The 15,069-nt window shown below is 50.0% G+C and overlaps 1 protein-coding gene and 1 pseudogene across 1 annotated transcript; one reads left to right on the top strand and one right to left on the bottom strand.

The window, feature by feature from the left end:
- Window positions 1-1,261: 1,261 nt before the first annotated feature.
- Window positions 1,262-11,177, bottom strand: si:cabz01083442.1 (phospholipid-transporting ATPase ABCA1). Its single transcript, XM_060035831.1, is given in 3 exon segments — window positions 1,262-2,442; window positions 10,007-10,384; window positions 11,169-11,177. Coding segments are annotated over 3 exon segments (588 nt in total). The 3' UTR covers window positions 1,262-2,241.
- Window positions 11,178-11,673: 496 nt separating this feature from the next.
- On the top strand, window positions 11,674-12,329 carry LOC132445714 (uncharacterized; annotated as a pseudogene).
- Window positions 12,330-15,069: the final 2,740 nt, after the last annotated feature.

Here is a 15,069-nt window from a genome sequence, read left to right as displayed (position 1 = left end):
CACATGGGAAATGTTCAATTGAAATCGCGTTCTTAGAACCACGGGGAGGAATTGCTTTTGGAGTTTAATGGACTCTTTCAGAGCCATTAGCTGCGCCTCCTTGTCTTTGTGATTGGTGGATCGGGAGACGGGAACCCACAAAAAACACACATCCATGTAGGTAAACACAGACATGGACACAAATCCAAAAAACACGCACATATGTAGAGAAACACACAACCAGACACTAACCACACACAAAGCTCTCTCAAGGTGAAATTTACATTCTAAATCTATCCTAAAAGTGCTCAAGGTTTTAAGACGAAAATGGGTTTCTTCCGAAGCGAGGGGCACTTACAAAGAGTACACTTATAAAAAAAAAAACCTTCAGCTTGACAGCGGAAATGACCGGACCATCTCCACACATCCATTTGGTGGTTTAGCATGCCTCCTGCTGCGTCTCATTCTCAGGAAATAAAGACGAGGACGAGAACCAAGCAAGCAACAGTCCTAACGCTACTGGGTTTCCATCCCTCCCCATTCCCCCAATCTAAAGATCTAAAGGGACCCTGCAGCATGGCACTACTCTCCTTAATCCCCTGTGTATCTCTCTTCGTTGTCGGTCGCATTTAGATGAAACCGTCTGCAAAGTGACTCAAAGAGAAAATAGCCAACAAAACAGCAGAGACAAAGACAGAGATAGGATAAACGCAACCGAACGGCATGCAGTCAATAGAAAGTAAAACAAGGCTTTGATGGGTGAATCACAACGGTGAGTGATTGATGAGTATTTTTGGAACGCAATGAATCGGGATGAGATGAGAGACATCATCGTGCGATTCAGTTTTGCCCTTGTATGTGTTCGATGTCATTGTTGCTGAATTTTCCTTTAGCCAACAGTACTTCAACGCTCACAGAGTGGAGCAAATGGACTGAACTTGGCCTCAGCAAAGTGTCGACCCTGCATCTGAACAGCGGGAGGAGTAGAAGCTGGTACGTTATATACACTCATATGTCACATCATGTATTAAATCCCTTTAGCGTCGACACTGAACAGGTCAATCAGGTCAGTTGTTCACCCTTCAAATGGGCTTTTGTTCTCCCAACAGAATACTCCATCGCTCACTCTCGTGCCCCCACACATGGACATAGGAAACCTCTTCACCTCAACATGAACCTGTGGACGTTGGAGAACACCAGATGAACACATAGAGTTACACACCAACGCAGTGAGCATTTTGCTTTCAGAAACATTGTGGAAAAACTCAACTCGACAGTTAGATATTTGTGAAAAATATTTAATCATTCTCATCTTGGCATGAAGCAATATTCGGTACAGAGTTAATGCATGTTTCCACGATGGACGTATCATGGCAGTAGTGTTCTTAAAGCTAGCCTTCAAGCTTTTGTGAACTGCGTTTACTGTTCTTCAGTGGATCGTTTTATCGTTAACGCGGAAACCGCGATTTTCGGCACAAGTGAGTAATGCAAAGGACAATGTAAATATACATTTCAAATTTTCCTGAGAACAAAGGTTATCCAATAGGTACACACACACAGTTTTACACTTTAAAATCAGCGCAACGCACAAACATGTATACACAACAATGGTTTGGCTTTTCATTCCCATTACTTAAGAGAGAGGGGTTTCTCTTTTGTGGTCATGTGATCCCGTTGTTGGAGATTTCGACAATAGCTATTCCCTTTTTAGCTAATCGGGGAGAGGTGCCATCAGGGAGGAAAATTCGGTTGGAGCTCGCATTCAAGCCATGCTAGCAAGCAGAGCCTCAGGTGTACTCGTGCCGAACCCGGATATGAGTTTGGACGGAGAACAAGCAGTCCCAGGATGGGTGCTAAGGCAACAACGGTGGTATCGGTAACGCTGTGAACGAGCCCTTTGGATCTCCCGGCGAATAAGGCCGCTAAATTGAGGCAATCTGCTCCTACATCAGATTGTTTCTTTGGATGTTCTAATTGCACACGGCTAATTAAGGCTTGGTGATTAGCGAGGCGTCGCAGAGCTTTCACTGACCCTTGAAAGCGGGAGCGGGTGCAATCACGATCAAATGAAAAACATCACTGTGGAAAAAAGGACACATACACGCAGGTCTCTGACGTAGACATCGTCTGAAACGAAACGCCTTAGCAATCAAAGCTAATCAGCAAGCATATCATATAATTCTCTCTTTCTTGCACTTTCTCTCTCTTCATATATAATTATATATATATATATATATATATATATATATATATGAATATTTTCTAGCATTTTAAACAATAGTTGAAGGTTGAGAATGGGAGGTATACGTGTGAAGCTCTATGACGTCTGGGGCCGTGTGTCCGACCTGCTCAGACGCGCTCCACCGACCGCAGGACGATCTCGTCGGAGAGGTCCACTGGCTGCTCGTAGCTTTTGAGGGCTTCCTGGTCACTGTGCTGGTGTTTGGCGAAGTTGACAAAGACCTGGGTAGGTTGAGGTGAAGAGAGGGGGAGGAGGGAGAGAGAAGGGGAGAGAGAGAGAGAGAAGAGGTTGGTAAATGTAAAAAGTTCATATTCCAGTGGTGGACAAAAACGTCCCCCTTTTGGATTCCATGGATGTTCGGTCCTCTGAAGCTGAACTTCAGAACCGGGTGATGGAAGAAAGAATACAAGCCAGAGAGAAAAGGGGGGGGGGGGGGGGGGGGGGGGGAAGAGAGGAGATGCTAGAATCCTCCATTTTACTTATATTTTATTAATCTTTTTCTGGCGTGCGTCTCGGTTCTTTAACGGAAAAAAAAACATTAAAAAACCCTGCTCTTTTATCGTTTACAAGGAGGATAAACAACATTACAGAACATGGCGTCGTGAAAAGTCTTTTTGCCCCCTTCAAAGAGAACATTGAGGTTGAACCGAGGGCTGCAGTCAAACGCTGAAAAGGACCAGGTGTTTTTTTCCTCTCTCCTCTCGTTTTCATCATCCATCTCCATGAAAACCAAGGAATAATAAAAGCTTGAGTGACCCACTGTTATTTCCCCCCGCCTCGTCCATTAGCCGGCGACTATAAAGTACGCTTTTCAAAAACACACTGGCATCATAAAACCAATGAAAAATACATCGCCAGTCATCGCCAGTCATTCACGTTTTGACGAGTTTGTTTTTTGTTTTTCGGAGAGGCATTAAACAAACCGTCTTCCCTGGAACATTCTAGAAAATGTATTGTGCATTAAGTTTCACATCATTGGCTCTGTGACCCTTTTAACGTTTATTGTTCCAGATAAAGTATGCGGGCGGACTTCGAGTAAGGGAGGGGGGGGCTAATTTATAAGCTCTTAACTCTTTAAGGAGCAACACAGCTTTTATTGAAGCAGCCAACAGTGGAACATGGAGTTGATGATTTTGATACAGGGGCATAATGTCCTGGCATGGAGAAAGGGGCACTTTGTCGGCTAAACTCTCGGCTAAAAACTTGTTTTTTCATTTTCCCCAGATTTTCTTTGATAGGTTTGCATCCCCTCGGCAACTTCTCTTGTAAATGAACGTTAATAAACGGTAAATGTTAATGTTGGCCAAATCCTCTGATGATGATGATGATGAAAAGTACATTAGAGTAGTGCGTTGTAACTTTTAATTTGAAAGTATGTAGCTTTAAAATGTTTGATATCGGTGCATCGATTAAACTTCGTCAAGGTTAGAGTTGTCAAACCATCGTATCGGGTAGGGGGTGGAAAAAAAAGTATTACAACTTAAAAAAAAAAGCATCACAACTTAAAGCACAGCAACGACACCAGTGGGGTTGAACCTCTTACAGGCGGCCATTTGTTCACGTACAGAAGTCTGAATCAATGGACAACATACCCCCCCCCCCCCCCTCCCCCCAGTGTCAGGGCGTCTGATCCTCAAACGACATGCGAGTCACTCGGCCTGGCTGTTGAAAGGTTTGTTCGGGTAAAGGGGTGACTGGTTCGTCTAAGAGCGTGGGGGTTCCCTGCTGTATGAGAAAGATTGATGGTTCTTCCTTTAGAATTGTATTTGCTATACTGTGCCACCTCACCTGACCTCTTACAGTCTAAGCAAACCGGTCAGACATACGTCGAACCGACACTTGGAAAACATTTTTCTTTTCGGTTCAGGAACAGTGAGGTTGATTGTCCACAAAGCCTCGGTAAACCTTTTGTAACATTTTCAAAGAGACAAAAGCTTTCAGCGTTTTCAAACCACCGACGTACGTCCGCCACAAACAGAAGCATCGTACTTACACATCGACTTATCGCCGTTAATAACAATAAACCCGTTCTCCCGTTTTGTTTTCCCGCGAGGAAGAGCAGAAAACGGTCGACTCAAGGCTTGGCTATGGTTCAACGTCGACGCAACGCAAGGGGGGTCTACGGACCCGTTACGTCCTTGCGTCCAACGCAAAGGCCTGGCGTGCGCCTCCATCAAATTGCGACACATCAGCATGGGCTGTGATCAGTCCTCTCGCTCAAACCCAAGTAACTAACCGCAGTACCAAAAAAGGATCACGACTGCGTCGAAGCAGCTGCACTGTCATGCGTTGCGTCGACGTGGAACTATAACTGAGCCTTTAGAAAGAGAAGAAAACTAAGACCAAGCAGAGTAGTTTAGATTGAGACGCAACCCCCCCCCCCCCCCCCCCGACCACCCGGCCCCCTTTCTCTCCATTTTCTTTACAATGCACCCAATGAAGTCAACCTTAGCACGTCGGGCCCCATCTGACTGACAACCGCGCCTCACACGGCGACCCGCCACGATCAATACTAATTGTGGTCCAAGTCGCACAGAGCAGGTCAACACTGCTCTCTATAAATCACACACACACACACACACACACACACACACACACACACACACACACACACACACACACACACAAAGAGAGGTGAACCCTCTTTCTCTGTCTTAAAGGGATGACCTTCCGGACGCAAGTATGATTTATGAACCGAGTCTGATTTGGTGAATATTGACCACTGCAAGGTGGAGAGAGTGTGTGAGTGAATACATATCCACACACACACACACACACACACACACACACACACACACACACACACACACACACACACACACACACACACACACACACACACACACACACACACACACACACACACACACGTATGATGTCCTTCAGACAGAGTTCGTCCGGCCTTCCGTAAACATTTCCGTGGAGGAGATAGCGGAGGCCGGGGCGGTGTTCATTATGAAGGGGCTGTTTGTTTTTTATTTGAGATAAGGATGGAGAACGAGGAGCACACACAAACACACAAACCCACATGCAGGCCCTCATGACACACACACATGCTGTCGGTCACTGGCGCGCAAACACACACACACACACACACACACAAAGGCCGTCACTGGCACGCAAACACACACACAAAGGCCGTCACTGGCGCGCAAACACACACACACACACACACACAAAGGCCGTCACTGGCGCGCAAACACACACACACAAAGGCCGTCACTGGCACACACACACACACACACACACACACACACACACACACACACACACACACACACACACACACACACACACACACACACACACACACACACACACACACACACACAGCCTCCTCTCTCTAACCTTGCTCCATCGGATAAGTAAGTGGTAGATTTGAATCTCTCTCTCCCCAACGCCCTGGTAGGACGGGACACCTTTGGTGACCCCTCTCCCTCTGTGGGTGTGTTTCCCCCCCCCCCTCCACTCTCCTCCCCCCGCCTCCACCCTCCCCTGCAGCCGGGGTACCCCTCTTCACACAGTGACCCCCCTGCCTGACTGCGGCACATCCCTGGGGCTGTTTAAAGGACACACACACATACACACACACACACATGCACACTCGCTAACACTGCACACACACGCACACACACACACACTCATGCACACGCACACACACTAACATGAAACAGACATGCACGCGCACACACACATGAACACACACACACTAACACTAACGAAATAGACATGCACGCGCACACACACACACACAAACACACGCGCACACACACACATAGGTAAACACAAACAGAGTTTTCTAAAAGGCAACAAAATAAAGACAGCATCCGTTGTGAACACGGTGCTCACACATCCCCAGTCTCTAAGCCTACAGTGGATCGTCTCCCCCTCCGCCCGCCACCCCCGCTTGACTCCCCCTCCCCTGGCCCGTCTCTGGCAGCGCAGAGTGTGGATCACAGGCCGCGCTGATCAAAGGAAGCCCCGGGAGCAGAAGAGGGGCTCTGGGCCACGAGGGCCGCCGTAGCCGCGCTGAAAACGGACCACCGGCCTCCGGATCGAAAAACCTCCATCGATCGAGAGCCTGGTGACGGTGTTGGTGATGGTGCTATTGATGTGGTTGGTGACGGTGTTGGGGATGGTGCTATTGATGTGGTTGGTGACGGTGTTGGTGATGGTGCTGTTGATGTGGTTGGTGACGGTGTTGGGGATGGTGCTATTGATGTGGTTGGTGACGGTGTTGGTGATGGTGCTATTGATGTGGTTGGTGACGGTGTTGGTGATGGTGCTATTGATGTGGTTGGTGACGGTGTTGGTGATGGTGCTATTGATGTGGTTGGTGACGGTGTTGGTGATGGTGCTATTGATGTGGTTGGTGACGGTGTTGGTGATGGTGCTATTGATGTGGTTGGTGACGGTGTTGGTGATGGTGCTATTGATGTGGTTGGTGACGGTGTTGGTGATGGTGCTATTGATGTGGTTGGTGACGGTGTTGGTGATGGTGCTGTTGATGTGGTTGGTGACGGTGTTGGTGATGGTGCTATTGATGTGGTTGGTGACGGTGTTGGGGATGGTGCTATTGATGTGGTTGGTGACGGTGTTGGTGATGGTGCTATTGATGTGGTTGGTGACGGTGTTGGTGATGGTGCTATTGATGTGGTTGGTGACGGTGTTGGTGATGGTGCTATTGATGTGGTTGGTGACGGTGTTGGTGATGGTGCTATTGATGTGGTTGGTGACGGTGTTGGTGATGGTGCTATTGATGTGGTTGGTGACGGTGTTGGTGATGGTGCTATTGATGTGGTTGGTGACGGTGTTGGGGATGGTGCTGTTGATGTGGTTGGTGACGGTGTTGGTGATGGTGCTATTGATGTGGTTGGTGACGGTGTTGGGGATGGTGCTGTTGATGTGGTTGGTGACGGTGTTGGGGATGGTGCTATTGATGTGGTTGGTGACGGTGTTGGGGATGGTGCTATTGATGTGGTTGGTGACGGTGTTGGTGATGGTGCTATTGATGTGGTTGGTGACGGTGTTGGTGATGGTGCTATTGATGTGGTTGGTGACGGTGTTGGGGATGGTGCTGTTGATGTGGTTGGTGACGGTGTTGGTGATGGTGCTATTGATGTGGTTGGTGACGGTGTTGGGGATGGTGCTGTTGATGTGGTTGGTGACGGTGTTGGGGATGGTGCTGTTGATGTGGTTGGTGACGGTGTTGGGGATGGTGTTGTCAATGTGGTTGGTGACGGTGTTGGTGATGGTGTTGTTGATGTTGTTGGTGACGGTGTGGGGGACTGTATCGGTGACGGTGTGGGGGACTGTATTGGTGATGGTGTTGGTGACTGTATCGGTGACGGTGTGGGGGACTGTATTGGTGATGGTGTTGGTGACTGTATCGGTGACGGTGTGGGTGACTGTATTGGTGACGGTGTTGGTGACTGTATCGGTGATGGTGTGGGTGACTGTATTGGTGACGGTGTGGGTGACTGTATTGGTGTTGGTGATGGTGACGGTGTTGGGGTTGGTGATGGTGACTGTATTGGTGACGGTGTGGGGGACTGTATTGGTGATGGTGTTGGTGACTGTGTTGGTGACGGTGTTGGTGACTGTATTGGTGACGGTGTTGGGGACTGTATTGGTGACGGTGTGGGGGACTGTATTGGTGACTGTATTGATGATGTGTTGGTGACTGTATTGGTGTTGGTGATGGTGACGGTGTTGCTGACGGTGTGGGTGACTGTATCGGTGATGGTGTGGGTGACTGTATTGGTGACGGTGTTGGGGACTGTATTGGTGACGGTGTGGGTGACTGTATCGGTGACGGTGTGGGTGACTGTATCGGTGATGGTGTGGGTGACTGTATTGGTGACGGTGTTGGGGACTGTATTGGTGACGGTGTGGGTGACTGTATCGGTGATGGTGTGGGTGACTGTATCGGTGACGGTGTGGGTGACTGTATTGGTGACGGTGTGGGTGACTGTATCGGTGACGGTGTGGGTGACTGTATTGGTGACGGTGTGGGTGACTGTATTGGTGACGGTGTGGGTGACTGTATTGGTGACGGTGTTGGTGACTGTATTGGTGACGGTGTGGGTGACTGTATTGGTGACGGTGTTGGTGACTGTATCGGTGACGGTGTGGGTGACTGTATTGGTGACTGTATTGATGATGTGTTGGTGACTGTATTGGTGTTGGTGATGGTGACGGTGTTGCTGACGGTGTGGGTGACTGCATTGGTGATGGTGTTGGTGATGGTGTTGTTGACAGTGGTGGTAATGCAGTTGGTGATGGCGCTGCTTTAAGCGGTCTGATTTCAAAGTTCTGCTGGTGTCACGTCGGGGGGGGGGAGGTAACCGCCAGAGCTGGGTTTATTTTTGCACCTCTACATGTGAAGGGAACAGCATCAAAGTGTACGCGCGCATGTGTGTGTGTGTGAGTTTTCTTTGTGTTTTTTTCTTCTAATAAGCTCGGTGGCAAAAAATAACAGCGGGGTAAAAATACCTTGCACTCCTCATCACAAACAAATTATCGCTTGGAAGATGCAACCGAGTGTCTCGGGAAATGTTTCTGCCACCGACCCGCACGGCTGGAATGAAACGCCGTGCGACGCCGTCGAGAACCAGCGTCAGAATCGGAGAATGTGAGAATCAGAGAATCTGCTATATCTCGCAGAACACGGCCCTCTGGTTAAACCGCTAGCACCAATAATAGTTATGAAACGGCTTTCAGGTTTGTTTTGGACTTTTGACGCTCCATTGCTGATAACGAAAGCGTTATCTGTCACACGAGGCAGAGAATCAAAGAGGAAGAAGCGTTAAGATAAGACACGAAACTCTGTTCTTCGTTCTGTCATCGTGCCCGGGTTGTATATTGTGTTTTTTGTTCTCTGTTGAAAATTATTTAACTAATCACCCGCCCATCTGTTGAGACCTGATGACCAAGGCATAGGAGAGAAACAAGTTTCAAAAACTTAATTAGAATCGAAGAAATTTAATTACGAGAAAGAATCTCAATCTAATCCTATTCTGGCTTCGGACCAATGCTCGTTCCTCCTTGGGTCCTCGGCCAATTTAAACATCCAAAAGTAATGAAAAACTAAAATAATAAATCGATCGATATCAAGCGAGCACAGATACAAACGTGCACGTTAACGAGGTTGACCAGGTACAGCCTAGCTTGTTATGGGCGCGCACGTTAACGAGGTACGGGTGCTTGATGGTAGGGGTGGGACAGTGATGATAGTGGACAGTGGACAGTCGACAGTGATGATACATCGTCGCCCTATATTCCCAATATATTATAGTATATTTATTTTTTTGTTGCATTTGAATGCTTTATTCATGAAGAGTAAGACAGGAAATATTGCCCCAAATATCAACATTTTAATTAATAAAATAAGGCCAACGGAAATTAACCAACCAAGATCAGCATGACATAGAAAGACTTCCCCTCGTCATAGTAGCACTTTGGGCCAATAGGATCCTCCACATTTTTATCGGTTTGCAACCGAGTAACTAAAAATCTCAGTTTGGACCGTTAATAAAGGCCGAAATCCAGCACTTTGCCTTTTAGCAGTCATTTAGTAATCATCGTTAGACATATATCCTGATGCATCGTTATAGGAACTGTCTAACAATATATCGATTACCGGACCATCGCTGTATCTCGATATTGTCGGTATCTCGGGTCGTGTTTCGCGTGTCGCGCGGTGAGGTACCCCCCTGGTCCCGCCCCCCCCCCCCTCAGGCCCCGCCCCCCTCAGGCCCCGCCCCCCTCAGGACCCGCCCTCACCTGGTCCAGCGTGGTCTGGGACACCGAGTAGTCCTCGATGCCGAGCTGCTGCTGCCGCCGCGTGAACTGGCCGAACACGGCGGCCAGCGCCCCCTGGCGGTAGGGCAGCTGGTACTGCAGCGTGTTGTGGTGCTTCTCCTTCAGCACGCAGCCCGGGAAGCCCTCCTGGATGAAGTGCTCCACGGGGGCCAGGGCGGGCGGCGAGCCCCCCACGCGCACCACCACCGTGTAGCCGTCGCCGAACCTGGAGCGCACGCGCACACACACGCACGGCGCGCACGCACACACACACACACACACACACACACACGGGAAAACACAGAATGCAAGGAATACTATCAACAAACATTCAGACTTCACATGGTTAATAAACTCTACCTTTTATCTTCTTTAACTATGGACGACAGTTGCTATGAACAGTAACAGCTGCTATGGACAACATTGACTTTGGGTTACAGTAACTACGGGATACAGTTCCGATGGACAGCAGTAACTCTGGATGACTGTAACTATGGGCTACAGTAACTAGGGACGACGGTAACTCTGGACTTTGGAAGGTCAACTTTGGATGAAAGTAACCAAGGGTTGCATTAACCATGGAGAAAGTAAAAATGGGTGACCATAAGAATGGATTACATAAACTCTATATGAAAGACCCTATGGGTTACTGTAGCTATGGCTGAAAATAACTACGGGTGACCGTAACAGTGGAAGAAAGCAACTATGAGGTACATTAATAATGAATACTCGAGTTGAGGAGAGAAAGAATGAAAGAGATGAAGGAAGTGTGATTGTATAATTGGCTTTCATTTCCCCGGCTGTTTAAATACTCCTTTACACATCACAGAAGTGATGTAGACGCAGCTGAGAGAGAGAGAAAGGGGGAGAGAGAGAGAGAGAGAGAGAGAGAGAGAGAGAGAGAGAGAGAGAAAGACAGAGAGAGAGAAAGACAGAGAGCGAGAAAGACAGAGAGAGGGAAAGAGAGAGAAAGAGAGAGAGAGAAAGACAGAGAGAGGGAAAGAGAGAGAGAGAGGGAAAGAGAGAGAGAGAGAGAGAGAAAGACAGAGAGAGAGAAAGACAGAGAGAGACTAATGTTCTCGGACGCTGCCAAGAACGGAGTGCTCCCCGCTGCGGGTCTTGTGTTTCCCTGTGTGGTCGCCACCCTGCCCATTGCCGCCCAATCGCTCTTATTTATCGGCGACTCGTTCGAGCACTTCTGGCCACACAAACGTCATTTTAACACACTCCGCCTTAACATTTGACTTTGAGCGGAAACTGCGGTGCAACTCTGCAGAACCATTAATACTAACGTTTAATTCTAGGTTTGATTTTTGGTCAGAAATATTGAACAGTTAATGGTAGTTTGGGAATGTAGTTATTGTGTTTGGCCAAACAAAATAAAAAATAAACAACGGCAACATTAAAACAAATGCATCCCAGACCATAAACACTGCACCATTGATTAAAATGAGCTACCACCACCCGCCACCGCTAATTAACCTGCAGGCTTCTCTCTGTTTTCTCCCCCGTCTTGTGTGCGTTCGTCACTGCGCGTGATCACAACACAAGACCCCCTCTTGCCTTGTTATTTTGTCATTAGCGCTCTTACGACCCCAGTTGTTTTCTGGGTAATTAATTTCCCATAACGGTGGAACGCTAGCGCGTGGATGGATCCCAGTGTGCTCCACGAGGATTGAGACGAGGCGCCGGGCCCCCGCCAAGACAATTAAATAAGGTGGTGGATAAACACGGGGCCTCTCCTTTAAGCCCACAGGGAGTGGAGGTGGGGGGGGGGGAGGAGGAAGAGGGGGGGGAGAGGAGGAGGAGGAGGGGGAAGAGGAGGAGGAAGAGGAGGAGGATGAAGAGCGGGGGCGGAGGATGAGAGGTAGGAGGAGGGGGGAGGAGGCGGAGTAAGAGGAGGATGGGGAGGAGGAAGAGGGGGGGAAGAGGAGGAGGAGGTAGAGGAGGAGGAGGGGGAGGAGGAGGGGAGCTAGGAGGAGGGAGGGAGGGGGAGGAGGAGGAGGAGGAGGAAGAAGAGGAGAGCTAGGAGGAGGGGGGAGAAGGAGGTGGGAGGGAGGGGGAGGAGGAGGAAGAGGAGGGGGAGGAGGATGAGAGGTAGGAGGAGGGGGAAGGAGGCGGAGGAAGAGGAGGGGGGGAGAGGGGGAGGAGGGGGTGGAGAAGGAGCGGTAGGAGGAGGAGGAGGAAGAGGGGGGGGGGAGAGGAGGAGGAGGAGGGGGTGGAGGAGGAGGAGGGGGTGGAGGAGGAGGAGGAAGAGGGGGGGGGAAGAGGAGGAGGAGGAGGGGGTGGAGGAGGAGGAGGAGGAGGAGGAGGTGGGAGGGAGGGGGAGGAGGAGGGAATCGAGGAGGAAAGGGAAGAGAATGATGAAGAGGGGGGCAAAGGGGGAAGAGAGTGATGACGATGAGGAGGAAGTGGAGGTGGCCGATGTGTATGACAAGAACAAGAAACAACCTAGGAGCAGATGAAGAGGAAGCAGGAGACGCAGAAGGAAGAGGGAATGAGGGAAGAGGGCGGCAGGCAGCGTGGCTAAATGGGCCGCAGAAAACGTTTTTGTCACTTGCAGAGTAAGAGGGCTCCGAGGGGAGTCCCACAGTGCGCCGGGGCGCCATCCCTCACTTATAGAACAAAGTTATGCCCATTTGGCCTCCCCGCGGAGACCTTTACCCCAGGATTAGATGGATATCATCAATACTGCATGCGATTTAAACCCCCCCCGCCCCGCCCCCCCCCCACCCTCGTTGCTTCACTTTCTGCCTTTTTACAGTGAGATAAACGCACGCAATCTCTCCGAACATAAGGAGGGGAGACTTATGGGAGATCGCGGCGGCGGCGGCGGCGGGGAGCTAGCTCGTCGGGCTAATTCCTCAACTGACGACGGCGATGCTAATCCCATTGTGTCGGCCTTCTCTGAGCTACCTGGATTACTTTTATACACGCGTCTTCCGAGCCCCCCCCCCCCCCCGCCCGAGCCGGCGTCTGCGCTCGGAGGACACGGGAAGTTTCCAAACCAGAAATCCAATAAGGCCAGGAGGCATTAGCTTCAAAGCGCCCCGGGGCTGGGAGGGGGGGGGGGAGAGAGGGGGGGAGAGAGGGGGGAGAGAGGGGGGGGCGTACCTTCCTCATCAAACAGCTGCTTGTCGACGACGCTAAAAGGGGAGGTGAATCAATTAGCGTGAGCCTATTCGTCTCTTCATGTGTTTTGTTTTATCTTTACGTTGGGCCACTTTGCCCAAACCCCCGCCGTTTTTATGTCATCACGTGGGCTTCAGGCGTCTCGGCAAGCAGAGCCCAACACACGTGGTTCTGTCGTGGTTCTCTTTGTTCTCTCGTCCCGGGAGCACTAGTCTATGGTAGGCTGCCTGTCTTCAAATCAAATAAGCTCGACCCCAATTTTTTTTGAAAAGATATGCATAATACTTTTAACGTTTCGGATTCATTTGGGTAACGTATTTAGCTTCTCTAATTCATTCATTAGCTTTGTCTCTTTTCCTCGTTGAGCTTGATCTTCTGAGCCGGGCCACTTCCTCGGAGGCTGCTCAATGCCTCTGATTCCTGATTACATCACTCCCTTATCACAGGGCCACGGCAATTAAGGACGTTACTACGACGACGGATTTGAAGTAATCTCCTGCGTCCCTGATGGTTGACTGCGGAGAGTCGCCGCAGTGTCCTCTCCTGCAATCCTTATCTTCCCTTGCACTTTTCTTCGGGATCAGAATACATCAATTATCAATCAATTACACTCCGTGACTCTGATCTTCCTTTTATATACTCTCCAACCGTTCCGGCACGCTGCGTCTCTTCCTCCCTGTTCTCTTTTGGTGGATATCTGCCTGCCACTCCTCTTCCTCCTCTCTCCTCCTTCCCTTTTTTTCTCCTCCTTCTCCTCCTCTCCTATTCCATTCCTCTATGCTCCCATATTGTACCCTCCTCGCCTCCCTCTCTCTTCCTCTCTTCATCTCCTCGACACAGCTTTCTCTCTCTTCCTCACCTTCCTCTACCGTATGTTCCTCCTCCCTCTCCGCTCCCTTATTGTATCCTCCTCTCCTTTCTACCCTCCTCTATTTCCTCCTCCCCTCAACAAAGCTCTCCACATTCATCCTCCTTCCCCGCTCCCATATTGTACCCTCTTCTCCTCTCTGCCCTCCCCCATGCCCTCCTCCTCTCCTCCCCGCTCCACACAGCTTCCCTCCTCTCTCCCTCTTCCTCTCCTCCCCTCCTCCTCCCCCCCTCCCTGCGGAGGCGTCCTGACTGTAAGGTCAGGATCGCAGCGGTCCACCTCTGTGTGTCCGACCGCTCCGAGACGAGCAGGTGTGGACGAGAACACCGGCAGGTCATCGGTTCAGAGCGGTACCGGGGTAATTCCCGGGCAACTCGTTCCATCCTCGCAGATGCAACCCTGACTGTGTATGTACCGGGACGCCGGACTGGACGGACCGACCGGATGGCAGAGGGGCGGTGGTTTGTTGGGAGGGTGAGCCACATGAGTTCCACTGTGAGGAAACTGTTGCGTTGCGTCGCTGTCTATTTATACTTACAACCCGCCAAACCAAAAAGGATGTGAGCGCAACACACGTTTCGAGAGCGAGCCAGCGTACTTTAATAGAGATCGTGCCTAACGTTTGTTTTTCGGCATTGTGTGTATAAATATACACCAGTGGCGTGTGGCCAAAGGAAAAGGCAACATGACCTGTGCGTGAGTGCTGGCGTGTGACATCCGTGTCCGTCAGCGGGGAAGACCAATTAACTTCCGGATTACAACATGACGGACGCGTTGTAAAGCGTTAAGAGCATCTCAGCCCAGCCGTCCGCCTCTTTTGGAAGACACACTGCGTGCTTAAAGGCGCTGAACTGATCTGGACGCAGCGGCTAATGCTGAGCTGATGCTGAGCGAGCACTTTGCCGCGTTTATTGACATTCTCCATACAACTGAGAGGCGGTGATGCAAACACATGCATGCTCACGCACGCACACACACACACACACTCTCTGAAAACACACTTTCGTAGCACACTGTGGTCTAAGCATGGAGGCAATTACGGGAC

This window comes from Gadus macrocephalus, chromosome 17, assembly GCF_031168955.1.
Source record: "Gadus macrocephalus chromosome 17, ASM3116895v1".
NCBI lineage: Eukaryota > Metazoa > Chordata > Actinopteri > Gadiformes > Gadidae > Gadus > Gadus macrocephalus.
Note: the sequence above shows the minus strand (reverse complement) of the source record. Positions and strands in the feature narration are given on the sequence as shown.